Source organism: Emys orbicularis, chromosome 1, assembly GCF_028017835.1.
Source record: "Emys orbicularis isolate rEmyOrb1 chromosome 1, rEmyOrb1.hap1, whole genome shotgun sequence".
NCBI classification, from domain to species: Eukaryota; Metazoa; Chordata; order Testudines; family Emydidae; genus Emys; species Emys orbicularis.
The window spans coordinates 197,169,762-197,182,577 of NC_088683.1; the positions used below are offsets into that span (position 1 = coordinate 197,169,762).

Sequence of the window (12,816 nt, forward strand, 5' to 3'; positions counted from 1 at the left end):
GTGTGTGGCTGTTGCTTTAGGCAGCGCCCCCAGCAGCTCCCATTGGCCAGGAACGGGGATCCGCGGCCAATGGGAGCTGCTGGAGGCAGTGACTCAAGAAACAGAAACACACAGCCCCTCCGCCCCCCCCTTCCCCACGTTCCAGCCTCTTGCGGGGGCAGGGCAGGCAGGCAGGCAGGGAGCCTGCCCTGCCCCTGGTACGCGCCGGGCCAGATCCTGCCCCCCGACCCCCTCCTGCAGCCGAACCCCCTGCCCTGAGCCCCCTGCCGCACCCTGCACCCTGACCCCCTGCTGCACCCTGCACCCCGACCCCCGCCTCACCCCGCACCCCTCCTACATCCCAACCCACTGCCCTGAGCCCCATGCCACACCCCTCCTGCACCCCGACCCCCTGCCGTACCCTGCACCCCGACCCCCTGCCCTGAACCGCCTGCCTCACCCCGCACTCCTCTTGCACCCTGACCCCCTGCCCTGAACCCCCTGCCACACCCCGCACTCCTCTTGCACCCCAACCCCCTGCCCTGAACCCCCTGCTGCACCCCACACTCCTCTTGCACCCCAACCCACTGCCCTGATCCCCCGCTGCACCCTGCACCCCTCTTGCACCCCAACCCCCTGCCCTGAGCCCCCTGCCGCACCCCACACTCCTCTTGCACCCCAACCCCTTGCCCTGAGCCCCCTGCCGCACCCTGCACCCTGACCCCTTGCTGTACCTCTCACCCCTCCTGAACCCCACACCCAAACTCCCTGCCCTGAGCCCCTACCACACCCCACACCCCTCCTGGACCCCCTGGGGGCAAGGAGGGGGCAGAGTTGGGGTGGAGATTTTGGGGAAGGGGTTGGAATGGGGGCAGGGAAGGGGTGGGAAGAGGCTGGGCAGGGGCGGGGCCTCATGGAAGGGGTGGGGTGGGGGTGGGGGGGGGGAGGTGTCAGTAATGTGGCCCTCGGGCCAATGTACTAGTCCTCATGTGGCCCTCATGGTCATTTGAGTTTGAGACCCCTGCTTTACAGTGTGTGGGTGCCAAGTGTAAATTAATATACTCAGACAAAAATTGTGAAGACATTGTATATTCTGTGAGAATTAAAGTCCTATATTAAAAGATAGCCACTTCAAAAAAACAATGTAGGAGGGAGAGGCCATTATGCAAGCAAAATATGAATAATCTTTTTCCCTCTAGAAAGCTCATCGTAGTCCAAGATAAAAGATACGTCCATAATTTACATCCCCCGAAATGTCCCCATTTATAGTTTTAAAACATTGACAGGTTTGTCCTCTTATTTGTTAGCTATTTTCACTATAGACAAAAGGAAGCACTGTATTTTAACTCTTTTTCTATTTGAACATTAAGACCCAATTCATTTCTAGATCGTTATGATTCTTATACAAAAAATAAATAGTTAACTTACCCACTTCATCTTGAATCTCCTCAGCAACCGCTGGTACGTTGTAGAGAAGGGAAAGAGACTGGTTCATGCGCTCATATATCACACGTAGGTGTGTCATAACCTGCCGAAATAGAAGATCCATTTTGAGGGGAAATCATTAGCATTTTACCTACAGTCATCACTGCAGATTTATATATTACAAAGCACGACAGTTTTCAGAGGAAGAAGGTATAAACACACTGAGGCATGCCTCCTGGATTCTGCAAGTCTCCAGTCATGAAATCTATTGCACATTTCAGCTCTTTCCGGCAACTGACACAGAAACAGTCTTTCTGGCAATGGTTCTGCTGTCTGGCCCCTTCTTGTGTCCCTGCATCTGAGCTTACATCTTCTCCCAGCATCCTTGTCCATACCAAACATGTGAACAAGGACTGAATGAGACGAGGGTATCAATGAAGGTGGTCAAAAATTTTTGGTTGAACCTGCTTTTTGATGGAAAATTGAGTTTTTGACTAAACAAACATTTTCACAGAAAGTGTTTGCTTTCTGTGTAAAATTTAGATTTTTTAATGAAAAACTGAATGTTCCAAAAACCGAAATGATTTCATCCAAAAGTCAAAATTATTCAATTCAGAAATGTAGCTGTGGTAGCTGTAGTTCTGTTCTGTTACCTCATGTCCTCAGTTTCTATGAGCTGGGCTTCCCAGCTGGACTTCCTCTCCCATGATGCACCATGCCACTGGACTCCCATGAAGTACCATCTCCCACCACCTAGACCATGGTGCATTATGGATGATGTAATTTGACCAGGAAGCCCACCCTATACAAGAGAGTGGGAACACCCAAACTACAACTGCTATGAGGCACTGCGGTAGCTTTTCATAACTGGAATATTTTGGTTTTTAATTTTTCACCAAAAAGTTACTTTTCTGCAGACCTTTCCCCCCCCCACAATTTTCTGACCAGCTCTAGTAGTCAATAAAATATAGAGGAGGAAACATCCCTCAGTACCAAGATCTCAGCACTCACATTTGCTCTTATTGCAGTTCTGCTGTGCTGAGAGAACACAGGGACCAGTGCAAGTACATTCAGAAATACATCTGCATTCCTTGTTCGAATTTCTTATTTGCCAATTCCCATTCTTCCTTGTCCAGCAACTGCCAAACTTCCCTGTATACTGCAAATTTCAGCTGCACACAGCCTCAGTTTTAAAGTAATCCAAATTTTAAAATAAATGGTCATATTAAAGGTTAAAAAAAAAAAAAGGATGATGATTTTTAAGGTTCTTTCAGGGGCTAGTTAGAGGTGAACATTTCAGATTCCAGTGATTTTAAAACAATAAAATCTCAACTTCCAAACCTGGCATAGGAGTTCAAACTAAGGGGTGTCTACTGTGTAAACCATGACATTAATGGAATTACATGTCTTTAATTTGGCTGCTAGCAATACCTTATCAGTTCAAGAATCACAGCTGGGGCAAAGTTTCCAATTACATGGTATCGGTAAAGAAAAAGCAGATTCTACAGATTACAGCACATATTTTCAAATTCAGCCACTGTGTCTACAAGTTTAATTGGCATCTTGAAAGTCAACTACATCTCTGTTGGCTTCTTTTTTGTTCTATGTAATTTGCAATAAAAATATGAAAATTGTTCCAAAACAAATGTATCAAGGGTTGCACAAACATTCAGCAGTCGATGTGCCATGAAATACAGTGATTTCAGCTGAAAAGTGTGTTAGACACAAGCAAAATGCACGATTTATAGTTATGGGCACCACGAAGTATCCTTACAAATGACTATAGAAATCCTGGTCAGAATGTTTAAGACCCTATTGTATTTAAAATAGTAAAAAAGAGGAAGTCAAATATTTAGCAGATAGTATCACAGTTTACAGTGTATATTCAGGAGACAGAACTTAATTTAAATTGCTGATAGTAGATTTGCAATAGTTCAAAACGCTGCTTGCCCTATTTCCTGATTATTACCTGAGATCTGATTTGGGCAGCTTTCTTTGGATCCACCATGCGGACATGTTCAAAGTGTTTGAGGGTATGCTGTCTGTCTTTCTGCTCTGCACGCACGTACTTCTTCAGCATATTGAACACATGGCGAGGCTATGGAAGAAAAGCAGGAGAAAATTCTGAATTCAACATACTTTTCTGCATATCTGAGCATTGGGATACCTTAGATCAAAGACTGCTCCTGAGACAAAGCACTAAAACAGTCACTGCTTGCAACACCTGCCCACTGAAGAAGGTGCAACTACTGGGAAGAACATCCAATCACTTGATTAGTATATTGCAGGTTATGCAGCTGGGCAATGGCCGCAGATCAATATGATCGCTAGAGAGCATTGGGAGTGTCCAGCTTGGCCCGATTTAAATTCCATCGGTTACATTTCTCTCAGTGGGTATGTCGACACTGCAATTAAAAACCGCAGCGGGCCAGTGTCAGCTGACTTAGGCTTATGGGGCTTGGGCTGCAGGCCTGTTTAACTGCAGTATAGGCTGCAGCCTGAGCTCTGGGACCCTCCCACTTCACAGGGTCAAAGAGCCCGGCCTCCAGCCTGTAAATCTACCCTGCAATTAAACAGTCCTGCAACCTGAGCCTGAGTCAGCCGGCACAGGCCAGCTGTGGGTGTCTAACTGCAGTGTAGATGTACCCAGTAACTGTTTTACTCTTGGTGTCAGCAATAAGTAATCAACCTGAACTGCATGACAGGAACTGCCTAGTTAAGATGCTAATCGAGGCCTACCTGAAACTAGGAGGTCATACATTTCCACAGCTTGTCTAGGCCGAACACACTGCACCCACCAGGGACTCCTCTGCAGTCCTTCACTTCCCTCTCACTAGCTCCCTGTGTGCTACCCTCCCATCTCCCTCCATTTCAGGAACTCTATGCAACTCTTCCCTCTCTGTCCCTCATGTAAAGGGGATTTGTGCCCATACCACTGACCCTCCCCAAGGGAGAGGCTCTGTGTGCCCTCCCATTCCCTCCCCCTCCCCGATGCTCACCATTTTCCCCTTTCCCTCATGCCAGGGTTTCTGTATTCACTCCCTTTCCTCCAATGCCCTCCCATGCCAGGGGCTCTATGTTCCCTCAGCTCTATCCTCTCCCCCCTCAGAACCCAGATCCCTCCTCTCCTGGATCCCCACTTTCCCTTCCCCACCTCCAGGTCCCCATTTTCCCATCTCCACCCTGGAGGAGTAGGGTGGGAGTGAATCGAGAATGGGTTCAGAAGGTGTGAAGACGACTGGTATAGGTGCTCATTTATAGGGATAAAGCCTGCTGAAATTTACTCAGGATGTGTACACTGATGTATAGTGTTCAAAGAGTTAAGGATCTCTTTAGTTTTCAAAAATCTTTAAAAAAGAAAAGAAAAGAAAAAAGAAAAAGAAAATCTGTTCTAAGGAAATTTCCAGCCTAGAGATTAAAAAAATGCAACATTGTTTCAAAGTCAAATAAAAAGCTTTATTGGCTTTAGGACTGAAATTCATTAGTGGTACAGAGTCTTGGAATGAAACTGCCAGCAGACTCCTGCTACGGACAAAGTCCCTAAAAGTAAATAACCTTATGAGTGCTGCAGTAAGGACAACGTGAACTGAAACAATAACTGTCAAAGGATTACAGAAACAGAGCCTAGAGAAGAAGGAAGCACAGGGGGACTTAAAACAACGGTGGAACTTCAAAGAAAGGAAGTGAGATTATCTTTGTTGACATTTCAGTCCTCTTTGCCTCAAGAAATGTTTATATATATATATAAATAGGTTAGGGTAGAGAAGACAAACAGATTAATTTCTATTTCTTGAAGAGACTCTCCATTTAAGTTTCATGTTTAATGCCATGGGACACATTTCTTGTTTTCCCTCAACATGTTTTTGTCTACTGTGATGGTCAGATCCAGGAAGATTTACATTATCTGGGACAACTATACTAAGAGAGGTCTTATTGCTATAGCAATAATAAATCCCTCTTAAGGACCACTTATTCTGCTAGCCCCATCTGCATAACATGGCAACATACTTTAAGTGTAATTATTGAAAAAATTGAGAAAAGCCCAAAACTTACTACTAACAGGAAGATACAACAGATAAATCATGAGAAACTAGAGCACCATTTGCCAAGAAGCGACTCTTGGATATTTGCACATGAAACTTAATTAAAAGCACAAGACATCAAATAAACTATTAAATGTACGGGTTTTTGTACAGTAGTGACACCTTAGTTTCTTTCCAACGGAGGAAAAAAAAAAGCACTAGATATTCTGCATGTGCTCAAACAAGTCTGGAGGTTTGTTTTTAACTATACTGACCCACGGTAAGACCTGGACAGTAATGAATGGTCTACTTATTTATCAAACAGCACAATGAAGGTTAGGAAATCAGGACTCTGAAGAAGTGTGATTTAAAGCTAAGGAGAGTTTTCGATGCTGTGAAACATTCTATTGTCTCACACTGATTCAGAAAGTTCATTTGCTAATAGCTAGGAGCTTGTGAATGGAGCTATCACTGGAAGAGTTGGATTGCATGTATTTGCAGGATTTCTTTACTGCTGCCACAACATTCATCCCCATAGGTACGTGTGAGAGAGCAAAGGGGGCGAGACGGCGTGGGAGAGCTGCCTGCAGGAGATTTGAAGGCAGGATCAGGCTTGTTACATGAGCTAAACAGAGACACCTGGTGTGGGGAGAGAGTCTCAAGCAGATGGTTCCCTACAAGAGAGGAGAAGCAGCTGTTTAGGGGAGCTGACTCTAGGAAGTCTAAATGGGAGTTAGCTCTGAGCAGGACAGTTGTAAACTGAACCACAAGGTGGGTCACCCCTAATAATTCAAAAGAAAGAACTTTACGAAGGAACCCTTTCACTCCCCACAGCTCTGAGGTAAGAGCCATGCTTTGGGGACAGATTTTTGGAACTGAGTTTTACTTTTGAGTTATTGTCTGAATAAACCCAGGCCCCAATCAGGGCAGTGGCTGGATGAGCAAGGGTGTGGAATCTCTGTAAAAGGGACTGGAAGAGGGAGAACAAAGGGTAGGGCAATGCAGAAGCACCCTGGGCACATGGCCATCTTATTTACAATATGTAATAAACCATTCAGCCTTGCCTGATGTCCAGTAGTTATTACAAGGGACTGAGTCAGGAGATCTGGGTTATATTCCTGTCACTGCCACCAACTCCCTGTGCATAACTGAGCAAATAATCTACCACAGGGGTCGGCAATGTTCGGCACGCGGCTCGCCAGGGTAAGCACCCTGGCGGGCCGGGCCAGTTTTATTTACCTGCGGACGCGGCAGGTTCGGCCGATCGTGGCCCCCACTGGCCGCGGTTCGCCGTCCCGGGCCAATGGGGGCGGCGAGAAGCCCCGGCCAGCACATCGCTCGCCCGCGCCGCTTCTCGCCGCCCCCATTGGCCCGGGACGGCGAACCGCGGCCAGTGGGGGCCGCGATCGGCCGAACCTGCCGCGTCAGCAGGTAAATAAAACTGGCCCGGCCCGCCAGGGTGCTTACCCTGGCGAGCCGCGTGCCGAATGTTGCCGACCCCTGATCTACAAGCTTCCATGGCTAAATGGAGATATGTGAGGTCATTTCTACTTTGGGCTCAACAAAACAAATGACATATTGTCTATTGGTTCTGCTTTTCCAGAGTCTTCAGTTGCCCAAGAAAGAATAATCATACTCATGCCTTTTCTGGAAGAGGTCAGTACTCCCTCCCCTCCCCTCCCCAGTCTGATGCCAGAAATTTAAGAAACTTAACTCTAGACAAAGCTGTCAAATTTAGTAAGGAGCAATGAAAGCACAGCAGCAGCTTTGCCTGTTTGGGTGTGGCTGGGACCACAAATAACCTCTATGTTTTATAAACACAATTTCTGTCATGGAAAAGTAAAATTACTTTTCAAGGATGATAATGGAAAAAGATACAATAAATTGGTAACTGCTGGTGCCGGAGATATGCATATAGAATAATGAAATGGTGGTACTTGTACCTTGATTATCTAACTACTCTAAAGATCAGTTCAATGTTATTTGTATTACGATAGTAACTAGAGGCCCCGGCTGAGATCAGGAACTCATCGTGCTAGGAACTGGGCAAAGTCATAGTAAAAGACAGCACCTACCCCAAAGAGTTTATAATCTAGGTGGATGCAGCAAACAAGGGGATGCTGAGGAGGTAGAGAATGAGATGAGAGGGAAAGGACCATGCCTTAGAAAATGAACATTAGTTATGGCTCACTTCCTGCCTAGCTGTTCTCAGCAGATAGTGTCTTGTAGGCATCCTGGCAGAGTTGAGTTTTAAGAAGGAATTAAAGTGATCTTGTGTCCACCCCACAAAAACAGTCTGCAGCATGGGCCAAATCCTTGCAATCCTATCACATGCAGAACTCCCATTCTCTTCACTGAGAATTACCCACTTTGAAGGGATGCAGGATCAGTTCCTACAGCTGGATGGATTATTGTAATTTTAGGGCATGGATTACTACAGCTGGCGGGGAAGGGACCGTCAGATTAAAGCATAAATGAAAACATTGCTATTATCTGATCATTTAAATCTTAAGGTCTGAACGCTCATCCCCTCGGCGTAAGAATGCACTGCTGCTAGACCACTGAGTCAGCCCTGTGTGTCTTATATTTGATATTTAATCCGCAGGGTTGATAATTATTGAAAAATTACTGGCTATGGTACTTATCAATTGAAAATTCTGTTCCCTATTTTTAAGATTTTTTTTTCTTTTTATACATTTGTAGCTATACTACTATTCATAAATAATAATAATAAAAAGCTGGAAGACTGTATGCCAAACAGATAATAAGCTACATAAGGCAGTTAGCAGGGGCTGTCTGCGTCCTATAGAAAAATTTTCATTACAATCCAGTGAGAATAATTGACAAAAATCTTATTTTTTAATTATCTCACTTAACTTTATCAGAAAGCAAAAACTGTATTTTGCAAATTGACTTTCCTCATCCACACACTTTCAGCAGATTCAAACACCTGCCTTTTAAAAAAACAAATAAAACTTAGTCCCCCTTCTGTGTATTCCGTATGGTATGGCCTAATTACATGATCACATATTATTTCTCCAATAATATAGAATACCGGTATATACTGCATTATTTTCTACAATCATATTTATAATCTTTTATACTTAAATTAATTGCCAAAATGGCCTAACATATACTTTTACAGACAAGTTTTCTCTCTGGTAAGTTCTAAAATAAGTTCTTTTTTTAAAACTCATTCTGTTAGCACCCAAATACTATGTATCTTTCCATCAACTCAGCCGCAGTGTCTTTCTTGGTCCAATTCAGATTCTGAGACAGTTAACTACAATGTAATATAGCTGCAAATTTACCACAAGCCAGTCAATTTTAACTGTTAGTCTATTATTGCAGACTTAGTGTGGAGCATGCTGTGTAATGATGGTTATCTGTAGTTTTCATAGTTGGTTTGTGAATGTCTTCCATTCAGCTCATCCTGCATACACGTTATTACAAGATACTGCATTTGTGTCTATACTCTATTATTTGGGAAACCGTCTTGTTACATACTGTGAAAATGTATACATAGGACAGAGTTAAAGTTGCAAATATGACCTTGACTGTGTAATTTCCTGACTGGAGTGTGCTTAATCACGCAGTCTTAAAGTTTCCATAACAGTTTGGAAACTGAGAGACACAATGAAAGTCCAGATGAAGCAGGAAACTCTGATGATAACTTGGCAGATGGCATCTGTTCCTCTTAGTTATAGTAGTACTGAATCTATGCCTTAAGTTGGAGTTGTGGGAGACGTGCTACTGCCAGTGCCATCATTTGGATGAGAGGCAAAATAAAGGTTTCATGACCATAAACAATCCATGAATATTCATAGCCAACTTTTTCCACTTCCACGAGTGAAGTGTTAACTCTAATGTCTTGGACAAATTCCAAACTCAGGTAATTAGAATCTGTCTGTCTAAATCTCTCCTGTAATTTTACTTTTTCAAGTTTTTCTTGATATCTTCCTGATGCACAATAGCTGCTGAATTTTCACTCCAGAAATGGCTGCATTTCAATGGTGGGAGAAGTGATCCTTACATCCAAGGTCAAAAAAGCATTTTGAGACCCTTCTTGATGAAACAGCTTTATAAATGTAAGGTATTATGAGAAAACACTCACCCCCATAAAAGTGAATTCACGGTTATAGGCATTCATTTATGAAATACTTTCATGAAGCAAACAGAAGGCTGCAAAGTGTAGCCCAACAGAAGTGTAGCCTTACAGATATTCCTATAACATCCTGAATATAAAAAGTTCTTTATCTCCATTTTCTACTAATCTTTGCCATACCAAGAAGGCCTTAGTTTGATTTTATTCAATGTTGACAGTTCCTTGCCATTTGTCTATAAAGGGAATTCTATTAATTTATATCCTGAGGTTTAGTCCCCCGCCACCCTTTATTTTCTCATTTATTCCAGTTTTCAGCTTTAGTACCCAAAGGATTCTTCTATACTGGAGACTGTGGAAATGATTAACTGGTGGAAGTCTGGCTTTATTTATACCCAACAAGTTAGCACATGAAAACTCTTATATTTTCTTTTCAAGAGGCAATTACAATGACAAGTGTCCCACTGGTCTCTTTCCTGACCCAGAAACCAGACATTATCAGAAATTTGAGCTCTGATACAACAATTGCAAGCAGGTGAGAAATATTATACAACCCTTAAACCTATTATCTTCCTATGCTTTTGAACCACCATTTCAATCTCAGCGACTCGTGTGTAATGTGTTTTGAAACAACAATTTCACTGCGTTTATGGAAAATGGAAGTTTATCAAATTTAGTCTAGATTGAAGCTGACTGCCATTTCGCTAGTGCAGAATACTGACCACTGAAAAACAGCAACAACAAAAACCCAATTAAAGCAATTTTGTGTGTTTGAAAAACAGCTTCTAGGGCAACTTCCATGCAAAATTCTGAGCAGCCTCATCATTTTGATCAAAAACTTTTCTCTCACTTGAAAACAAGAGGCATGCCCAACAATTACTTCTTTTTATTAGCCTATAAGGATGATTAACTTGCTGGATTTTATCAAATGACTGTAAAGTTAATGGGACTGGTCTGGTGCAGAAAAAGCGGATTATCATGGGAACATTCAAGAAAGACTCCACTGAAGGGTTAGCTACAAATATTTAAAGAGAGACTTTCACACTGAAATAACATTTCAAACATTACTAAAACCTGGATTCAGTTTCCTTTCATATGGTTTTAATGAGGTCTCCATCTGCAACTTTTGCTAGTTTCCAAAAAATAAAAATAAAAATTGTTATTTAACCTACACATAGGCAAAATGCCACAATTTATATCCAATCTTCCCAGCTTTACACCTCCCTTGACTTTCGGAGAGAAGGATAAAATGGGACCAATTGTAGTTTTGCTTTTCGAAACCTTAACTCACTAGGTTTTACAAAATTAACAACACCTGCAAATTTTGCTCTTACTTGATATTGAGATGGAGCAAAGCCAGAAACATTTATTAGAAAAACTTCCCTCTGAAAACTGGGTTTCAGATAAAATGGGACCTTGCAAAGTTATGTAAAACCTACCACATGGCTAGGTTTGCCTCCATTTGGTTTCATCAGTAGTTTGCTCCTAGAAAACCCATCTTCTCCTGCTGGCAAACCGAGGATTATGACTACACTACGTGATCAAGCAAACCATCTAGGAAGCAAGGGAGTCTGTTTTTATCCACACAAAAGCATTTTCAACAGCAGCTGGAAAAATGCTGAAAATGATGATTTCTCAAAGTTTGACCCAGTTTAAAAGAAAAGCTGAAACCCACTCCTCCTGGCACAAATCCCATAATTGGGCTTTGTGCAAAAAAACTCCACAGCTGTAGGTTTAGGTGAGTGAGTCTATGGGCTGGAATAGTGGCTGCTGCCCCTCTTTCCCAACTCCAAGTATTTTGATCATTTGATCAGTGCAACTGCAGATACAAAAGACCCTCCCCCTTTAGTCGACCCCCCAATTGCACCTCCCCACAGCAGTCTAATTGGGTTCAGGAAAGACCTGAAGTGCTCAGGGAGCAGAGGCCTCTTAAGAGGCCTCTTCACATGCCCTTCTCTCCCACCGTGACGGCCAAAACTCTACCCCATTGTGCAGAGGGCACTACCACCTTCTGCAAGTGAGCCGTGTTGCCCTAAAAGCACAAACTATAGTCTTCTTAAAGCAATTGAACAAAAACAACACGGCAGCCGAAACTCAGATAGACATTCAGGGCCTTATCCCATGGGCCATGACTTATGCTTGTGCCTAGCGTTTCCAAATCAGGACGGTAGCATTTTAAACCCTCTGCACACAGTGTACGAGGCAGTGGGAAAATGAGCCTCTGAACTTTTTCCTTATATTTCTTTTGTTATACCACTGTGAACTTGAGGGGAAAAAACAGTTTTTACATAGGAGTCCAAAGGTAACTATGATCAAATGGGGGGGGGGGGGGGTGAGAAAAGGAGGGGAAGCCAATTAAACTCCATGTACACGTGAAAAATAAAACGTGAACAAATATTTGAGCTAACCTCCTCAGAGAGAATTATGACTATGTATTCCCCTAGTTTTTTTTATTTGCAAAATGAAGAACAAAACTACTGATTATCTAAGCTGTAGTTACACATTACCACCACCTGCCATTAATCCTCCTTTCTGTAGTAATACCATTGAGCAGTGCAAACCAGTGCAATATTTTGACGTTGGAGACTGAACAGCTGCATTCCATTTCCAAAGGCGACAAAGTACAGAAGCAGCTCGGCTGCACAAAGAACTGGAGATGAGGATCAGCTCTGAGGTTTTGGATAGCTTGCATGGTGTTGCTTTCAATTGCACTCTCTTTCTCAATTTTCTGCTTAGTTTTGTTCTTAAATAGGCCTTGAGCTATGCGACTCCATTTTGTACTTTCTGTTTTCCTGAATGCTGGGTCACCATGCAGAACGTCTATGTAGCTGGGATTGTACTGTGGTGTACAATTACTTCAAAAATATTGCAGTTATACCAATCTGTCCTGCACAAAATAAAACCATAACTGAATTCCAGTTCCTCAGCACTGATGTGCAAGATGCCAAAACCAGCTAGGGTGCCCCGGGCCAAAAAAGACGATCGCCTGGAACGTGTGTGTCTGGGTGTACGCATGTGTGCACGTAAAACTGTACTGTGCGTTTCTGACAGCACCCAAAACTGTTCTCTCCTGTTTTATAATCTCTTTACTTCCTTCTTCCCGTTTTTTGTTTTAATTTTAACCTTCTCCCCTCCCCCTGGTCTGGGTGTTGTCACTCTTTTCTCCTATTCAGCCTTGTGCTGGGATTGTCTAACGCCTCGCTAGGTGTTTATCTGTAGTATCACAGCACCCCCCCATTATTAATGGCATTGCTGTGAGGTATGAGAATAGCATTATCCTCATTTTTC

The 12,816-nt window shown here is 43.3% G+C and overlaps 1 protein-coding gene across 2 annotated transcripts in view; it reads right to left on the reverse strand.

Annotated features, from left to right (window-relative positions):
• Window positions 1-12,816, reverse strand: part of APP (amyloid beta precursor protein) — a 326,391-nt gene that overhangs the window by 58,969 nt on the left and 254,606 nt on the right. For both annotated transcript variants that reach the window (XM_065418260.1, XM_065418252.1), the window contains 2 exons: window positions 3,374-3,502; window positions 1,408-1,507 (listed from right to left, as the gene is read on the reverse strand). In XM_065418260.1, the coding sequence (XP_065274332.1) occupies window positions 1,408-1,507; window positions 3,374-3,502 (229 nt within the window). The remainder of the gene's footprint in view (window positions 1-1,407; window positions 1,508-3,373; window positions 3,503-12,816) is intronic.